The following is a 16,656-nucleotide window of genomic DNA, read 5'->3' on the forward strand; positions in this document are numbered from 1 at the left end:
TCGGTGATAGGCTTACCGGCGCCACCTATGTGCGGCCAAATTAGATTACCTTATATCTCTACTCCTATGAAATTAGTTGCGTTGTTGGTATTTGCTTAAACGATGAGGGTAGTACTATTCGTGTGTTGTCAATAAGTTCACCTGTTAGGCCTACGATGCGCTCGTCTGTGGGAAAAATAAGCCTCTGTCGTTGCCGTTTTAGGCTAGCCAAACGCTTTTGCAGTTTGTAAATCTTGTAAAAAGTTTGTAAATGAGCCTTTCGACAATCCATTAAATTTAACTAAAGCAGAGAGATGTTGTTTAGCAAATGCTATAATTACGGTGTGTGGGTAAATGCAATGACAAGCTCAGGAATATATCTATATAAATAATGTATGCAAATATATTTATCCTTCCGTCGTGTATTTGTTCAAGTTCTTCTGACAGGACCGCACACATACATTTATTAAAAGGAGTGCGACATTTGGTGAATTTTTAATTTTATAAAAAAAAATGTAGTCATATTTGTGCATGTATGCTTATTGCAGCGATATTCTGCGATGATCTATTTCATCATTCGAGGTCTACTTTTTGAATTCTGACCATTTCAAGTGGCGCGTGCCAGTCACTGCTCTTGTACATACTTCGCTGTGTACACAATTCAGTCCCGGCAATTTTTCCGTCTCTGTCCTACGTCCCCTCTCTCATTTCTCTGCGGATCGCATTGGCGAAGGCGTCAGATAGGCTAGTCGGACTCCGGTTTTTAGGTCTAGGGTCCTCGTTCTAGGTTCGGCGAGACGGCAACTACAAGTGTATATTACAAGGAAGACGGGAAAAAAGTGCATAAAAGCATTTGTCTGAAGCAGGCCATCCATCTGTTCGCAACCTTCACAGTTTCACCCACAGGGCGCGCGTCGTTCTTCAGAAGAGAACCTCCCTAGGTGTAATCCAGTTCGGCTGTCTGCGATAACTTACCTATACCTAGTTTAGCAATAGCAGATCCGTGACGAGTACCAGCTGCTCGGCGCAGTACGGATTTCTCTTTTTCTTGCTTCGCCTGTTTATATACGAATAGATCCGGAATAACCCTCCATCTCTCATCTGCGGGAACGAAACGCGGGCCGGGTGCACCCGCTCCCTTAAAAGCCAACTACTCATCGAGCGACTTCACCAACCGACATTTCACGGTTTCTGTAGGGCTATTGATTATCACTATTAAGTGGTTTCTGTTTGACGTCGCCATTGCCGTTGGCCGAGAGTCAATATATTGTCTACACGCGTTCCTCATAGGATTTCTCAGAAGCGATTCGCTTCTCCATTCGGTCAGGCAACAGGCCTGTATAATACCGGACGCGGCCAAGTAAACTATACTATTCTATGATTCAATACTACGCTGCATAAACTACTTGTCCTCGAATCGGTAAAACTAGACGTAAACATGCTCCGTTTCGAGCGGAAATCAAGCCACAAATGACAGTCTGCACATTACCAATAGAAGGAAGAAATGTCTTTGAAATACTATAGGCAAGCTTATCGGTGATCTTATCCTGATTCGTATCGGGGCCAAGTTACGCCTACTGAAACTTGAAGCAAATTGCTTTAAAAGACACCTATGATTGGAGTTGCAATAGCGCCGCTGTACTTCCATATGTGCTTATATATCGCGCTCTAATAGGAGATTCCCTGTAGGTTACGTAACTCGTGTGCGCGTCCATCAATGTTCGCGGAGTAAATTACGATAGATGAAGTTGTGAGTGTCCTGATGCTACCTACATTGAATCTCACGACTGCCTTGAGCCACTTTGTCGGCATAACAGCGGTGGCCCTCGAATAATGCTCCTACAATTAGACCAGTAGTAGGCGAGTTTGAATAATGTATGATCTGGCAATGAAAAAACAATACCCAATCTGATACTTTGTTGACGCCTTTCACCGACTTCGAACACGGCATGTCGAAACGGTTGATACACATCAATGCAAAAATAGAGAAATCAGTAGGAAATTGTGAGAAATCGCAATGTAAACTGTCTCAGGTGGACGTATGAATTATAGACAGAGTGTTCAAAAAGAAGCCGACTTTCAACTCGAATCATTACACATATCCGTGGCACGAAATAGCAGGCCACTGTTTACATCGGCGTGTAAAACCGCCAATAGCGCCTATAGATGAAAGTCCCATGTTTCACAATATAGTTAATATATGTGTAGATGTATAATGCATATGTATCCAATCATGCTTAACGCAACTGCGCCTGCCAGTTATCATTACCAATTATTTGTGCCTGGTTTCCCTCCCTTTGAACTGGAACGAAACAGCGCTTTAATTAACGGTCTGCCAGTGCGTCATACGAAAAAACAATGACCAGGGCGTAACGTAAACGCAACACTATTCCTCTTCTAACCACCAACGATTCAGCGGAGTAGCTGGGCATTTGATACATTGTTTGATGCGAGTCTGCAATTTATTATCAGTGGGACGCCACTATCTAAGAACTGCACAATTCTAATTATGTTGTACGGTGCAGTTATAGTGTAGCGGCAAACTTCTGGTTTTTTGTCTGATAAAGCGAGCTGCTGTACTATACGGTTACGTCCCCTTGTGCTGATAACAGCACAAGAGGACGTAACCGTGAGATATTCCGCAATATGGATACTGTGATTTCAGATTGTCGTTTTCAGAAGACGCTGCATTTTGACTTAGGTTATTACCGAACCCCTATTTTTTTTTGAATTTTCAATGACCATTTTTTGTTATAATCGTTGATGACATTGCCGTTGTGAACCGACACCACAGTACTAGCCGTATGCGGCAACGATACGTATGTTTATGTAACTTAGGTCAACAATATTGTCGCTAGGCAATATGCCAGAACTAGTTTTACTGCTGCAACGTGTGACGGTTCCAGAGCTGCATTGCCGTCCTATATTTCTCGTCATCCCGTCCATCGAGCTAGTAGTTTAATCTTGCCTTTCCGCCTTTGTGAAACAATGACGACGCATCGGGCACAATCAAAAGTGTTGTAGCGGCCACAACTCACTAACTGAGAATCGGTGGTCGCTGATTAGAGGCGAAGCTACACACAAATCCATACGTACTATTACATAGGTAAAGTATTATAATGTATGCAATTTCTTGCCGAAGCAGCGTTTCAAGCTAGCGCAGACGTGTCATGGCTCAAGACACAACCGTTATCCGGTATACTAACAATAGTATCAGCAAATTCTGCGTGCAGCACATAGCAACGTGCCCCCAGTCATAGCAACGAGTTGGAGCGTGCAACATGTAGATTCGACGGCCGACATTGGCGACGAACCGACGGCTGGTCACAGACGGCGACTCCAATGCGGCCCACTCACTACACTTTTTGCTCTTCTCTCTCATAGAAACTCTTTGCAGATAGTAAAGCTGCGAGAAATACGACCGGTGCATAACAGCACTCATATGTACAATACATCTACCGGTGGCGCCGCCATACGGCGGGCGACTGCGTTACGGAGACCGGCTGCGCAGCTATCTAACGCTATTGTCGCTGTTGCTGAAACGCACCAGCCGCCGTCATGCCGACGGAATCGCTCGTAACAAGCGCCATTTGGTGCGCTCATTGGCTGATGTCTTCTCGTGCTCGATGGTGGTTTTCGAGGCAGCTGCCGCTGCCGCTGCCGCCGCTGCTTCCCGTGCGATGTGACAGATTAAAATAGGTACGTTTGCTCGTCGTCCCTTGAGTTAAACGAACGCCTGTAGTCAAACTCACGTCCACCTAACTCCAGCTACCGCTGTCCGCCAATTTGCTCCGCGAAAGCGCAACTAACAACAGCTATTTCCATATTCAGCTACAAACAACGGTCGCAGCAGCGGCGGCGACGGTGGCGGCGGCGTAATGGCCGACTCACCAGCCAGCGGTCATAGCGGGTGCTGGTGAACGCTGTGTGTTGCGTCGCATTCATTCTTCTTTCCTCCGTTGGAGCAGACAGGTCTGATGTGTGTGCGCGCATGTGGATTGATGTGTGCTTGGCTATACGGCCGGCACTCGCTGTGTGTTGTTCTTCGATCGAGCGCTGTTTGTCTGGCCGCCACTGCCGCCACCACCACCACCGCCGCCGCCGCCGCCGCCGCCGCCGCCACCTGGGCTCTCGATGTCTCTCTTTTTCTCTGCGTCGCGACTGTGGAGAGCTCGTGCAGCGGCCTGCCAGTGCTTCGGGCGGTTGGAGAGTCGGCGAAGGCAGTGCTCTTTACTGATCACTAGCGGCGGAGCAGGCAGTGGTTATTGCCGTCCAGCTCGTCGTCGTTGTGCACCTAAGAGAAGAGCTGACTGACGACGGGTCGTCCGCTGGCTTTTCATCTTCTGCTAACTTCGCCTTCTGTCGACAGAGCTGGTGCCGCTGGAGCAACTGGTTCGATTGCTGTTGGTGCGGACGCACAAGTGAGTCTGTGTCTGTATTTTGCTGCGCCTGTGCCCATGTATTTGTGTGTTATGTATCACCGTGCGAGGGAAAACAAAAAAGAATGAGTGAGATCAGATTGTTCGCCCGCTCTACCAACGACGGCTGTACAACAACAACTACAGATGGCGACTGCTATAGCTAGTTCGTTGGGTATGTAGCTTCAGTGAATAGAGTGTTAGTTGTTCTAATAAGTACCAGTCCGCTGCTGCACTGTGAAGCTTTTGCCACTTACCGTATTCTGCTGCTGAAAATGTCCGTTGACCAGGATAAAGATTAACATCAGAAGGAAACCTTGAGCCAAGTGAAGCTCCTAGAAGAGTGTACTATTGAAGCCTTCAAGTCCCTCTGTACATTTTTGGATACTTGTTGCACTTGGTAGCTAGCGGAGTTAACACACGGTGGATAAAGTGGACTGTGGATCAGGGTTAATCGGGGCAGTGTGCGAAAGGTTCGTGGGTGGGTTCAGTGTTGCAACAGAAAAGATGACGTCGAGTCAAAACGAACTCTGGCTAGAATAGTAAGCGCTTTGGGAGAATGACAGGGCGCACCAAGATGGATTCAACGACTCGATGGAGAACGTCGCTTGGGAACTGCACTTCCGAACTGGAGAACCTCGTGAAGTGTCGATAGAAAAAAGCCAAAATAACAACAACAACAACAATAGAACGAGAAGAATGACGCTTTCGAAAAAAGTCACTCGGCTCTTGTGCATCACCGGAGCTGGAGAAGTGGATGAAGGTAGATAAATACAATTATATTCCGTATATCTCTATTAGCGAGTTCCTAAACGCCTAAATTTCATAATAGGTAAAGAAAAAGTGCAACCTTACAGCTGCTCTTACTTAATCTGCTCTTCGAAGTGTATCCAGCCAACTATGGGATTATACATTGTATCCTTGTATATCACTCATGGGTACATTCAATGGATATACTATTGACAATCGCTTCGATGGCAGGTATTATAGACAAATCCGCATATATATCCGTTAGATGTTACCAATTTTATGCCTGTTGACAGATAAACGTGAGAGAATGAATTCACAATTGGAGGTAGAAAACAGGTGCAGGTGGATGTGGATCGGTGCGTGGATAAATGGAAAACGGCTGTTCGAGTGAGACTAACGACAAAAGCAGATGATAATACATTTAGCTATCTGGGTTTGAGTCTCAACATTTTCTTATAGTAAACAAATGGTTTATATTTGGAATTATACTGAATGTTCTAACTTCCTAATGGGTTTCCGGCAAGATAGTATCAGGCCATGTTTATTTACTGGGTAAGTGACAGTGTGTCGTCGGTGATCTCAACGTATACTTGCTGCAACAGTTTTCTCTATTTGTAAACAATGCTTACATATGAGATACAACAATTAATGACGTTTGCTGCGTTTTCGCTCAATGCTTGTCGTAGTGACAACAGTGCGTGTATCTAGTGTCTAATACTAGAAAAACAATATAGTTTTTGCCTTATGCATGCATCCATTGTATACTATACTTCAACCAAAGGGTCGTTGAACAAGCTCTGTTTGTAACGATTGGCAAAGCGATAGTAGATAGTTTAGAACATTTGTACTTGTGTGTATGTGTGAGTATACGATTGCTGTGTTGATCGAGTGGAACTCTGTTGCTGGAAATAACCGCGTGTCAATCTCAATCTGGCTGGAGATAGATGTACATGAAGGTATTGCCAAGCCACGAAACTGCCGAATGACGTCTGCTGATTGATTAAGTGAATAATGACACTAGTTTGTTTCGTGTTCAACGTTTCGTGCCAGTTACTGCTAGTGCAGCATTCGAACAGACAGTAGCTAGCCGTACAACTACGTAATTTCTAGCTGTTTTCAAGTAATTATTTTGTCCCTCTAATATTGAAGTGCAATAATAGAAATGTACGAAAATCCCAAACGAAGCATAAGTATTTCGCTGTTGTTGATTGTTTTTTTGTTTCACGTTAGCCTACTGGTGTATGTTTACCATACGATTTACCGTTTCTTACTCCTTTTCCTTGTTTCTAAATTTATTGATGATAAGATCTTGGTTAATACGATTACTGGCGCTGAAGTTGAGCTGAGGACGCTTTGTCTGCCTACAGCCGGTTTGATGGCACTATAACCATGAGGTAGCCGAGGCAACCGAAGCCGGCAAAAAGTGGTGCTCCATCAGACAGCCGGTAAGCCAAACGACTAACTCTAGTCAGACCGGAGAACCAAGCGACCGTTGGGGGCAGATGCGCTGAGGTACTGCGGCATGCAGCAAGCACGATCCCATGCTCGTTTCTGTCTGCCTGTACCAATGTCTACCTCGTTGGCGCTTACAGAACAGCTTCACTACTGCTGCCGCTGTCTCGACCCCTCATCATCCTCATCCATGATGCTCCTAGTCGCCCGGAACTCTTCAACAACCGGGTGGTGTTGCTGCTGCTGCTGCTGCTAGCAGTGGTGGGGGTCTTCATATCATGGGAAGACTGTAGGATACTATTTCGTTTGGTCACTGCGATATACTACTGCTGCTAATACGAATCTTACCTAGACGAACCACATATTATAAATAGTTCAGGAGTAAGTCTCAACGGCCTGTTTATGACAGCTGTGCCCTCTCCGGGTTTCTGTTCACGTCCAGCTGTTATTGTGAACTCGAGACGTATATGAATCGACCGACAAACAGGTATACTAGCTCAAAACATATATATAATATTATATATTCATGCTACTCATTTTAGTACGTCTAAGTCCTACGAAGGTTGCACTGTTGTTCCCATCGCGAGCAAAACGACAAGAGGGTTTGAAGACGAAAACGGAGTGCGACTTCGATACGGCAAACGAACAATACTAACAGAATATTAAATTAGAGGCTTTGTCTGGCAACAGTGGTAAGGAATCTATTAGTTCATATGTCTTATTGTATAATCCTAAAGTTCGTATAATATCCTATCCTTGTTTGATCTGACGGTGTGCTGTTCGGTGAGGGAAGGACGCTTGTTTTGCTGGTCATGTCCGATTCGTAATCGAAGCGGCATAGCGTGCGCGACTATGCTCAAAAATTTCCGATATTTGTTAACTTTGGGAAAACCACAAATCGGAAAATGCTGTGAACAATAGGGACAACGGTGGGAGCCACTGGAATGCCCGCTGTTGTGAATTCAATGTCTTTCTTGTTACGCTTTGCTTCAGGTATTCGCGTACATCTGACCGGTGCTGTTCTGCGCTAGTGCCTGTTAAACGACCGAATTTGGCTATATATATATCTTATTAGGTTGCAGTTAACTGAATCAATAACCATTACGAATGAGAGACATTATTAATTGCTAAATTATACGTAATAGAGAAAATCAAGTGATAGTTAATTGTGTCGCTTGATTTTCATGGAGCTAGCCTTATTGTATTGCGCTTGTGTCGTGGTATCCTTCCGTGATTCAAAAGTGACGACTGTTGACCAATGGTATAGAATGGTACTCCGTCGCGAATGATGTTTATATTATTTTTTCTATTTTGCGCTTTATATGGACTGGAATTGATCGGATAAAACTGAAGCACAAAGCTAACAGATTATCCACTTGGATTAATGCTTGGATTAATGACAAACTTAACAAATTTCGTTAAAATCAATTGCGCTTTCGGGCTTGTCAAAAAAGGGTGTTTTTTTTTGTTAATGGCCTTTATTGTAGGCGGTGGGCCAAACGGCCCACAGATAAATATCGGAAGTGACTATAAAACTTCCGTCAACGTGTAGATTGCACCTTCCAGTTTGTTGCCCTGCAATTCCTATACTGCTAGCGGAGACAAAACATTACTAAAATTACAATTAGGAAAAACGGCAACGGAAGACTTTTAATTAACAAATGCCGCATGTGGACATTTCTGGGATTTTTATAGTAAAATATTAGGCTGATGCATCTCTGGGAAGTGGACTAATTAAATTTTAAATTAATTCTGAATGCACGACCACTGCTGGCGGCTGCGTGTATCGCAGGATCATACATAATACATTTGATTAGTCTTTATTTCAACGGCCTTGTCTAATTTAACACTGTCTCAGGCGCACTTGCAAGGACACTGATAATATTACTGTTAACCACCTGGCTTCTTTTCTTTTAATTGATTTAAGAGACTAAAATAAATGAAACATGCTTGATTCTTCTCTGACATACTCTTGTTCTCTGCCCCGCTATGCTCTGTACGAATCAGATTTCCTCGGAAAGATCTGTGTAGCCGAGTACTGCACGAAAAACTCGCGAGGAGAAGTCGCTCATGCTCACTTCACGAATTGTTCTACGAATGCGAAGCGAACCATAGGAGACAACAGCCGTAGACATGAAATGTGTAGAAAAAAAACGAGGACAAATGGAAATAGCACTGATATAAATCAGGCGGCGTGAAGGATGACTTGATGAAGGTAGTAGTCCAAATGGACCAGACCGAACGAGTGAATACACGACTGGAACGAAAAATCAGGGAATTTTCGTACGCTCGAGCCTATCACAAACGGAATGTGATAACAATGGTGATGACGATTATAGTTGTTTATCACGGCAACAAAAATGTCGTGCACACGACATTTTCGAAACAACGGCCAAATGCATATACTGCAGACATACAAGCTGTGCGATCAGCCAGGAATTAAACATAGTTTTCCCATAGTGATTTTTCTCGAATAAGCTAACAGGCTATGTAAGATTAGTGCTAAATAGTCATTTGATCATTGAACCCAACAAGTGAGAATGATTTGTTATGATGAATTGTTCGATTTCCTGATAGATTAAATTAGGGACGGCAATTCAAAACGAGTTTCAGAATCAGTAGAGATAGTTCCTTGAATGAAACTGTGTATGCTCCGGTATTATTGTTCTTTCATTGTATTTTAAGTTTTTTTAATGGAACAAAAGCGCTTCAGCAGAACTATAAATGAGACCATCTATCTACGCAGCAAACATAGGATTAGATAATTCATTCGATCAATATGAGGAACTTCAACGGCTTACTGTGTTCCACCAAAACGAGAGATTGAAAAGGATTATCGAAACGGCGTCGTGCATTTAGTAGCTACAGCAACTCAAAATTTTTAAGAATTGTTGATACATGCATCTGCCAGCATCTCATGCAATCTTAATATGAATGTGACTTTCAGATTACCATTTATTTTTTAACCAGTCACTATTTTAAATATAGCCTACCGCCTGGTGACTAAGAAAAACTTAGATTCAGTCTTTTGACGTTGTTTATAAATGAAAGAGAAAGAAAAAAAACATTTAAAGAAGCAGGTTTATAGGTGAATATCAGGCGCTCGTTATTACAGTGTGTGTATACGATTTTCTAGGAAAATGCTGCACTTCCTATCAGAGACTGACCTTTGCAATTTTGGAGTGTGACGTCTGTTGTGAAATGTTGGCAAGAGTGCGAATGATATTGATATGATATTCCTAGTTATGTGGCCCACATATTAATAAAAATTGTTCATTTTACGTTGTTGTTTAATTGTTCATTTTAAATTACGTAAGATTAATATACAGACATGACAATATAAGGCATACATAACATTGCAATTAAAGGGCGAGTTCACGCAGTGCGCATCAACCTAAATAATGGTCCAAAAAAAATTCATTGCTGTGCTCTGTGGCTAGTTCGATGACCAGAGTAGTTTGCAGAAACTCAAACGGCAGTATTCTTTACAAAATTCGCTCGAAATATTGCAATCTGCAAAAGACCTGCGCGGTGCATACGCTGCAGTTCCAAAGGCCACAGTCTTGTTTATCTTGCCATATATCGTTTTTCGTCCACGAATTTCCATTCGGCCGGTATTCAGACGTCTTTTACTTACCATTCTTATGCTTATGTGTGCACTCCAATACCATTTAAAATGATTAGGAGTAGACAAAGAAACGGTCGATCAATGTAATGCCGGTGATGACGGTGTCACCTCATGGGGCTTAGCCATGTTGGAATGGCGGCTCAGTGGTAGCAGGATATTATTTATTCAGTCGGTGAGCAACGAGGGTTTTGTTTGGCCTTGTTTCGCTTTTATAGGTCACAGAGAAAGTAGTTGGCGGAGGCCGTCATAAAACATCAGGGCAACAATATTCGCTAACTTTTTTAGAGATATCGTACATATTCTTCTCAAGTTATGCGTTGAAGGCACTTTTTTTTAAAATAATTATTAATTGGACTTTATTGAGTCATCCATTATTAATTTGTAAGTATTATATTCAATATGAAATATTACGTCCTTTGACCGAGTACTAAGTTTCGTATAGGTTAGGTTGGAGCAGAACGAGGTGGTAAAGCGAAGGTACGAATGAAATGGACACGCTAGAAGTGAATGGAAAAGTAAACGAAATACGGTCAACGTACGAAAATGGACTGGTAATTGTTTACATATGTTCTACGTTCAGCATATAACCTGTAGAGATCATCGTGAAGCGTTACCGATATAGGAATGCTGTACGTGCATCTTCATTCACATAGATAAATCATCGAGAAAAGCCCAGATTAAAGAATAGCTCTTGGTACAATTTAGAGTAAAATAAACCAGATTCTTTAAAAACGACGCCTGGAATCGAAGCCCGCAACATACCAATCAGCCAAGTATGTAGGCAAAAATGAAAGATTTATGGATAGTCAAAGTGCATCATTAAATAGATGCACCTCGTGCAGGTTGGTTAGAAAAAAGACTACGTTAGCAAATCACGACTAGTAAAAATGGTGACTGCCATGAAAGATAGTAAAATCCAAGAAGAATTTAAAGCAAGCATGGAACCAAATAACGCAATGAAAATCATAAACACTATATATAGTAGAATAAAAAAGCAGTGAGGATAATGAATAGTGGTGGTTTCGGGCAGAGTTATTAGCAAAGATAAAGTTTGATGCTGTTAGACATGCTAGTGATTGTTGTACAGTTGCTTATAGTAGGAAAATAAATCAGCTTTATTTGTAATAATATTGCTTCTGAAGTGATTTTCGGCCAACACGTAGCTAATAATTTTCTTGATGTGATCCTGCATAGTGTTAAAACATAATGGAATGTGGGTAGAAGCATGCAAGAGTATATAACGTTCCGCGTCAAATGCCTGGGATTTCTGCTTTATTTGTGTTTAGTCATAAACAAACATAAAATTTGATTGGTGAAGGTTTGATTTTACAGTTTAAATTGCAGTGAAGCATTGCTCATATTATGCATTGGGTGCATAAATTATAAAATCCGAAGCAAGGTTTTTTTTAATAGATTAAACAGTAGACTACTTAGAATTATCGTTTGTGCTTTGTGTGTCATAATCTATAAAGATATACGATAGCTGGCTGGATAGTGACTTAAGAAAGTGCTTATTTCGTTTTAAATTTTTAATTTAATTGTTGAACAATTTAATTATTCTTGCTTACGTATGGCGCATTTCTCGCATGCATGAACGTTTTTTCAAGAACTTTTGGTTCCGTACAAGAACCGTATATATATCGAATCAAAGTTTGAAGCTCTGCACTGTCTTTTCAGTGGGAGAGTTTCCTATAACTTAGACTAAATTATATAAGAATATCTAACGGATCTGTAATTTGATGCAAGGATGAGAATGTCGAGGTCATTTCTTAAAAAATTGACGCCAGCTATTGTTTCAGGCTTCAATTACGTGAACGGCGAAATCTATGGTTTTGCTATTGCTGTTATAATTGCAACTTTCATTTTATAAATTTTTGCAATTTTCCCACCGAGCCGTGCGTCGCAGTGAACTTCCGTTTTGTCTTCAAAGTTTTTGTTAGGATAATTGAGGATGTCAGCCACGAGGTGGACCTGCAGGTCTTGAGTGTTTTTTTAAGGTATTTATTGGCATAACTTAATTAAGCGTTTTTCCTACTACAGCTACAGCCAAGCTAAGTCGGTAATTTAGAGATATATAAATTTTATTATTTCTACTGATCTTTCTCTTTTCTAGGCCCTCATTTTAACCTAGTTAAATACGTTTTTTCATGTTATAAAATATTATTCAGTATATTTCCTCCTCCAAACTCCTTGTAGTAATATAATAATTATAAACGTGGTTGCATATACCGATTGTGGATTATTTAATATTGTGTATAATCTGGTTCGTTATATATGCACAATTGTCACCACTGGGCAATAAAATGCAATGCCATATTAATTTGAATTTGATATTCCCGTGTAGTCTGTCATTGCTGGCGGATAAGTCTCGAAAATCAATTTGGTACCGGTACGATAATCTCAGTTATATATGGGGCACCCCGGCACAGCTCACTCAGCCAAACGCGTTGTTCCTTTTGCTGTTTTTTTATATAATAAAAATAATTTGAAGGGACACATTCAAATAAACATGCATGCCAATACCATTTGCTAGTTATAAGATCAAAGGTTATAGACTAAACTTTAATGAAAAAGGCATCCACGTGATCCTTTTCGTTTGTAAAACAGCCTATCGTTGTAGTGATCTCTTACTTTGCGATAATTATTAGCATTTGTTTGTATCCTTGTATATTTGAATTAACTGGAAAAAGTAGATTGATCTGCTTCTATTATAGATTTAATATACATATGTGCCTGCCCAATTTAAATAACTGATACTTAGGTCAGTTGTTGGGTAAATAATAGCACTAATACAGTCAGCGAGGTTATATTCTAATGTATATAAAAAGTAATCTCTTAATTGCTGTTGCGGATAAACATGTTGCTATAGCTGCGTCCAATCATGGCATGGCGGATAATACGACTGATGCTTTACATGGTGCACACGAAGCAGCAAGTTACAAACAAAGTCGTCAGGCGTCATCCTGTTCTTATGATACCGCTGTCACACCAATGCATCATATCCCGAAGTCGTTTAGCTTTGTGGTCAATCGGTATTGATTGCTTAGTCCTCTTTCTATTTTGATGTACAATGAGTGGAGAGTAACGATCCGTTTGGTTTTGGCTGTAACGGCGACTCAAATGAATGCTCGTTACTAGAATCTTCGATGCATTTGAAATAGAGCAGGAATAAAAAGATGAAGATGACAATATTAGCTCGCTGAATGTCCACAATGATCGATAACGTTCTCGTCCATCTAAAGAAAGTGAGACGATGCGTTCGTGCTTTCATTTAAACTTACATATATAAGCGATTATAATGAATGCTCCAGATATATCCGCAGCATTCATTATAATCGCTTCGAAAATATTGCGCTTCTTATTTAAAGCGTTCCGTTGAATTCAGCTGATTTGCTCGACATCAATATAAAAATAAGGTGTGAGACTCGCTCGGAAAACACTAAATCGTTGAAGAACGTATATTTTACACGCTGTTATTCTAAATAACCTTCGTGAGGGATTCTCGATAAAATCCTCCAGCGTTCTTCTTTAATTCTGCATATTGCAATAGTTACCTGTATATTGCTATGTTTCAGTAAATGTGCATTTAAAATATTTCTATTGCCGGTATTTTTATATGAAAAATAGAGTTGCTTTGATGGATTCTTCAGATTAGTTCTCTCTATGTGTCCGGTTATAATAATATATTTAGCTGTTGAAATTCTGAGTTTATTTTATTATCATGTGCACATAAATTTATATATATATATATCAAACAAATAGTAAGCTTTTACAGATACAACTATAGCGAAGCTTTTGGGCCCCGTGAAAGGGCATTCCGGCTATCTATACTTCCCTTTTTCCAATAAAGATCATTTTCTCTTGCCGGGTCTAGTGTATAACAGCGGACGACTATGGGCCAACCCAATTAGAAGAACCGCCTAGTTCTCAAGTGTGAAGGGGTTTTTCGACAAGCGGTAGCAGGATGACGTTATACTGTGTATAGCAAAAAAGAGTGGATGGAAGAAAGCCGTCGGCTTGCCCCGACATTCTTTTTCAATGGAGAGAAAATGTTCGGTGGTGTTTTCGGAGAATACCTAATTGGCATCTGTAGAGAATATATTATTTCGTCAAAGATTATCCTGCACCGTGACCCGACATAGTTTTGTCTATGCTACATACCAGGCCTGAGGCTGGCAGTGCGTCGCTGTTTTGATCTTCAGGCGCTGCTGCCCTATTTGTTATGTAAGTGAAGTGTCCCTTGTATTGGCACTAACTCTTGTGCAGTCCTATGTGTGTGGTAGCTCTATGAATAGGTATGTCGTCTTGACGTTTGTGATGACAGAGGATGATTTTGCTGAAACGTTCTCTAAAATCTCTGCTATTCATATTACTCTATTAGACGCAAAAAAAATAGCTGGAATAATAGGTTCTAAAACGTATTATATCTAGAACCAGGGCCGCGTGACCTCAACTGTCCAGTCAGTTATCTGTCATGTCATTCTAAAACTAAGCTGTAAATCTGTTGTCTGCACAACACTAATCAGAAAACACGATTTTCGGGCCTTCCCGCTACCTGCTTAGCAGCCCTTAGACTACTGCTTCCAGTTGCCATGCTAAGCTAACCTGGCGACCTATACATACACTAAGATAGAAAGCAAAATGCCGATTAAAATGCACGTAATCTTCTAGTCAACACCTGTGTGGTTTGCCAGGCAAACTGCACGTTGCTCTACAATACCCCAATGTACAAACCAGCCCGTGCTACCGAACTTGAATAACGATGAAGGGATTCCAGGGAATATTGCTCGCGGCTAGTCTGTGGCTTGCTATTTGACAATACCATTTTATGCCATCATATAAAACGAAAAAAACGGACACAGTATATTAAGGTACACATTTCAGAGTGATAAGGGTTTAAAATCAAGAGTAACTAGGTGCATTTTATGCGTATGTTTTACGGCCTTTTATGCTACTGGGATGTACGATAAGGCCACAAAGAGTTCTTGGAAAATATAATGTGAAAAAGAAAAATTTAGGATCGCTTGCAATCAAAAATTACTTATTTTGATTTAACATTATTTTATGCTGTACAATAAACATTTTCCTTTGTGTCTCAGGTCTTATCACGTATTACATGCTTCTGTGCAAAGCTAAAAAATGTTCGACTTGTTGGTTCGTTCATAATTTTTACGTGGAGAACTAGCGGCATACCAAATCTGACCGTGTTCTATTTTGATTAAGTGAGTATCATGTCCATGATTCGAGTTCTGGATGAGTCGTTCGAGTTTATGACTGTCCACCAGTTACAACTGATTTTACTCTCTTCGATTGTGTGACGCGTTGCTAATACGGAGAATAGATTCTAAAGAAATGTGCTATGGGTTGGTCAGCAAAGTTGCTATCATTAAGGTGCCTACTGCTTGATTGATGTCATTATTAGTTTGAAGAGTGACAGGGTACGATGTAATCAAGAGTGAATGATTAATGAACTAAAATGTTCTAAGTTATTTGTAACCAGTACAGAATCTTGTTGTTGTTGCTGCTGCTGTTGGCAGTCGCAGTGGCGATGCAGTTGTCCTGATTGTCTAAAAGAACGTAGATAGGATAGAAAGGGCAAACTAATAAGATAAGATGAATGTCTGCCCATTTTCTAGGAACACGTTCAGTATAAATATGCTTACGAGTGTGTGTGTGTGTGTGCAAGGGTATTTTGTAATACCCATGTGACTAAAAAATATGGTGATACATAGGTATATGTTATACATCCATGACATCTTTTGACCTTGCAAGACCAACTTGCAGTAATCACAACTGGATGGACAACACACGCAATGAGTAATATTAAGAAATTTTCGGTTTGTAATGTGCTGGTCTTTGGTGTTCCTAATAAATTAATTACGTACATACAGCGTGTACGCATACGGTTTCATTTTGCGGTAGGGAACCGCCAATACGTGTCTGAGAAGATCTGCCACAACAGGAACACGACAGAACCCCGTCCATGACATCACTCGGACAAAAAAGTGAATGGCAGAACGAGACAGAAGGTCGTCGTGTGGCGAAGTGCTTTGGCTGCTTGATCTTGACCTGCGAAAGCAATGTTTTTGAATGGCAGACAGTCTTACCTATCAACGGCTTGTCACGGTCGTTGTCCACTGCCGAGATAGGCTGTTACCGAGCGCCAATTAATGATGACAAAAGGTTAACCGTTGGAAGAGACCGCGTCTGGATGGCGGATTTCCGTTGCGGGAAATGTTCAGTGGTCAAAAATCTAAGATTGAACAAAAGCCCTAATAAAGCGGAACGAATAAACATGGCCACATCTTGCTGATAGTGCATTTATCCTGTATTTTCAAGTGTACGTACCTTTTATTGATCGATCAAGAATATGCCTAATTAAATCTCTGCGTAATGTTTGTATTCATATATGCTAAAAGTTGATATCTT

At 41.1% G+C, this 16,656-nt stretch overlaps 1 protein-coding gene across 3 annotated transcripts in view; it reads left to right on the forward strand.

Moving 5' to 3' along the window:
• Window positions 1–16,656, forward strand: part of raskol (Ras GTPase-activating protein raskol) — a 166,989-nt gene that overhangs the window by 93,062 nt on the left and 57,271 nt on the right. Inside the window, exon 1 of one of the 3 annotated variants that reach the window (XM_022832654.2) lies at window positions 4,044–5,160. The exons of the other annotated variants lie outside the window; for them this stretch is intronic. Within the exon in view, the coding sequence (XP_022688389.1) occupies window positions 4,992–5,160 (169 nt within the window). The 5' untranslated portion in view covers window positions 4,044–4,991. Of the gene's footprint in view, window positions 1–4,043; window positions 5,161–16,656 lie in introns of those variants that run through there. 3 annotated transcript variants of the gene reach the window in all.

The sequence above is a fragment of the Varroa jacobsoni genome, unplaced genomic scaffold (assembly GCF_002532875.2).
Source record: "Varroa jacobsoni isolate VJ856 unplaced genomic scaffold, vjacob_1.0 scaffold_39, whole genome shotgun sequence".
NCBI lineage: Eukaryota > Metazoa > Arthropoda > Arachnida > Mesostigmata > Varroidae > Varroa > Varroa jacobsoni.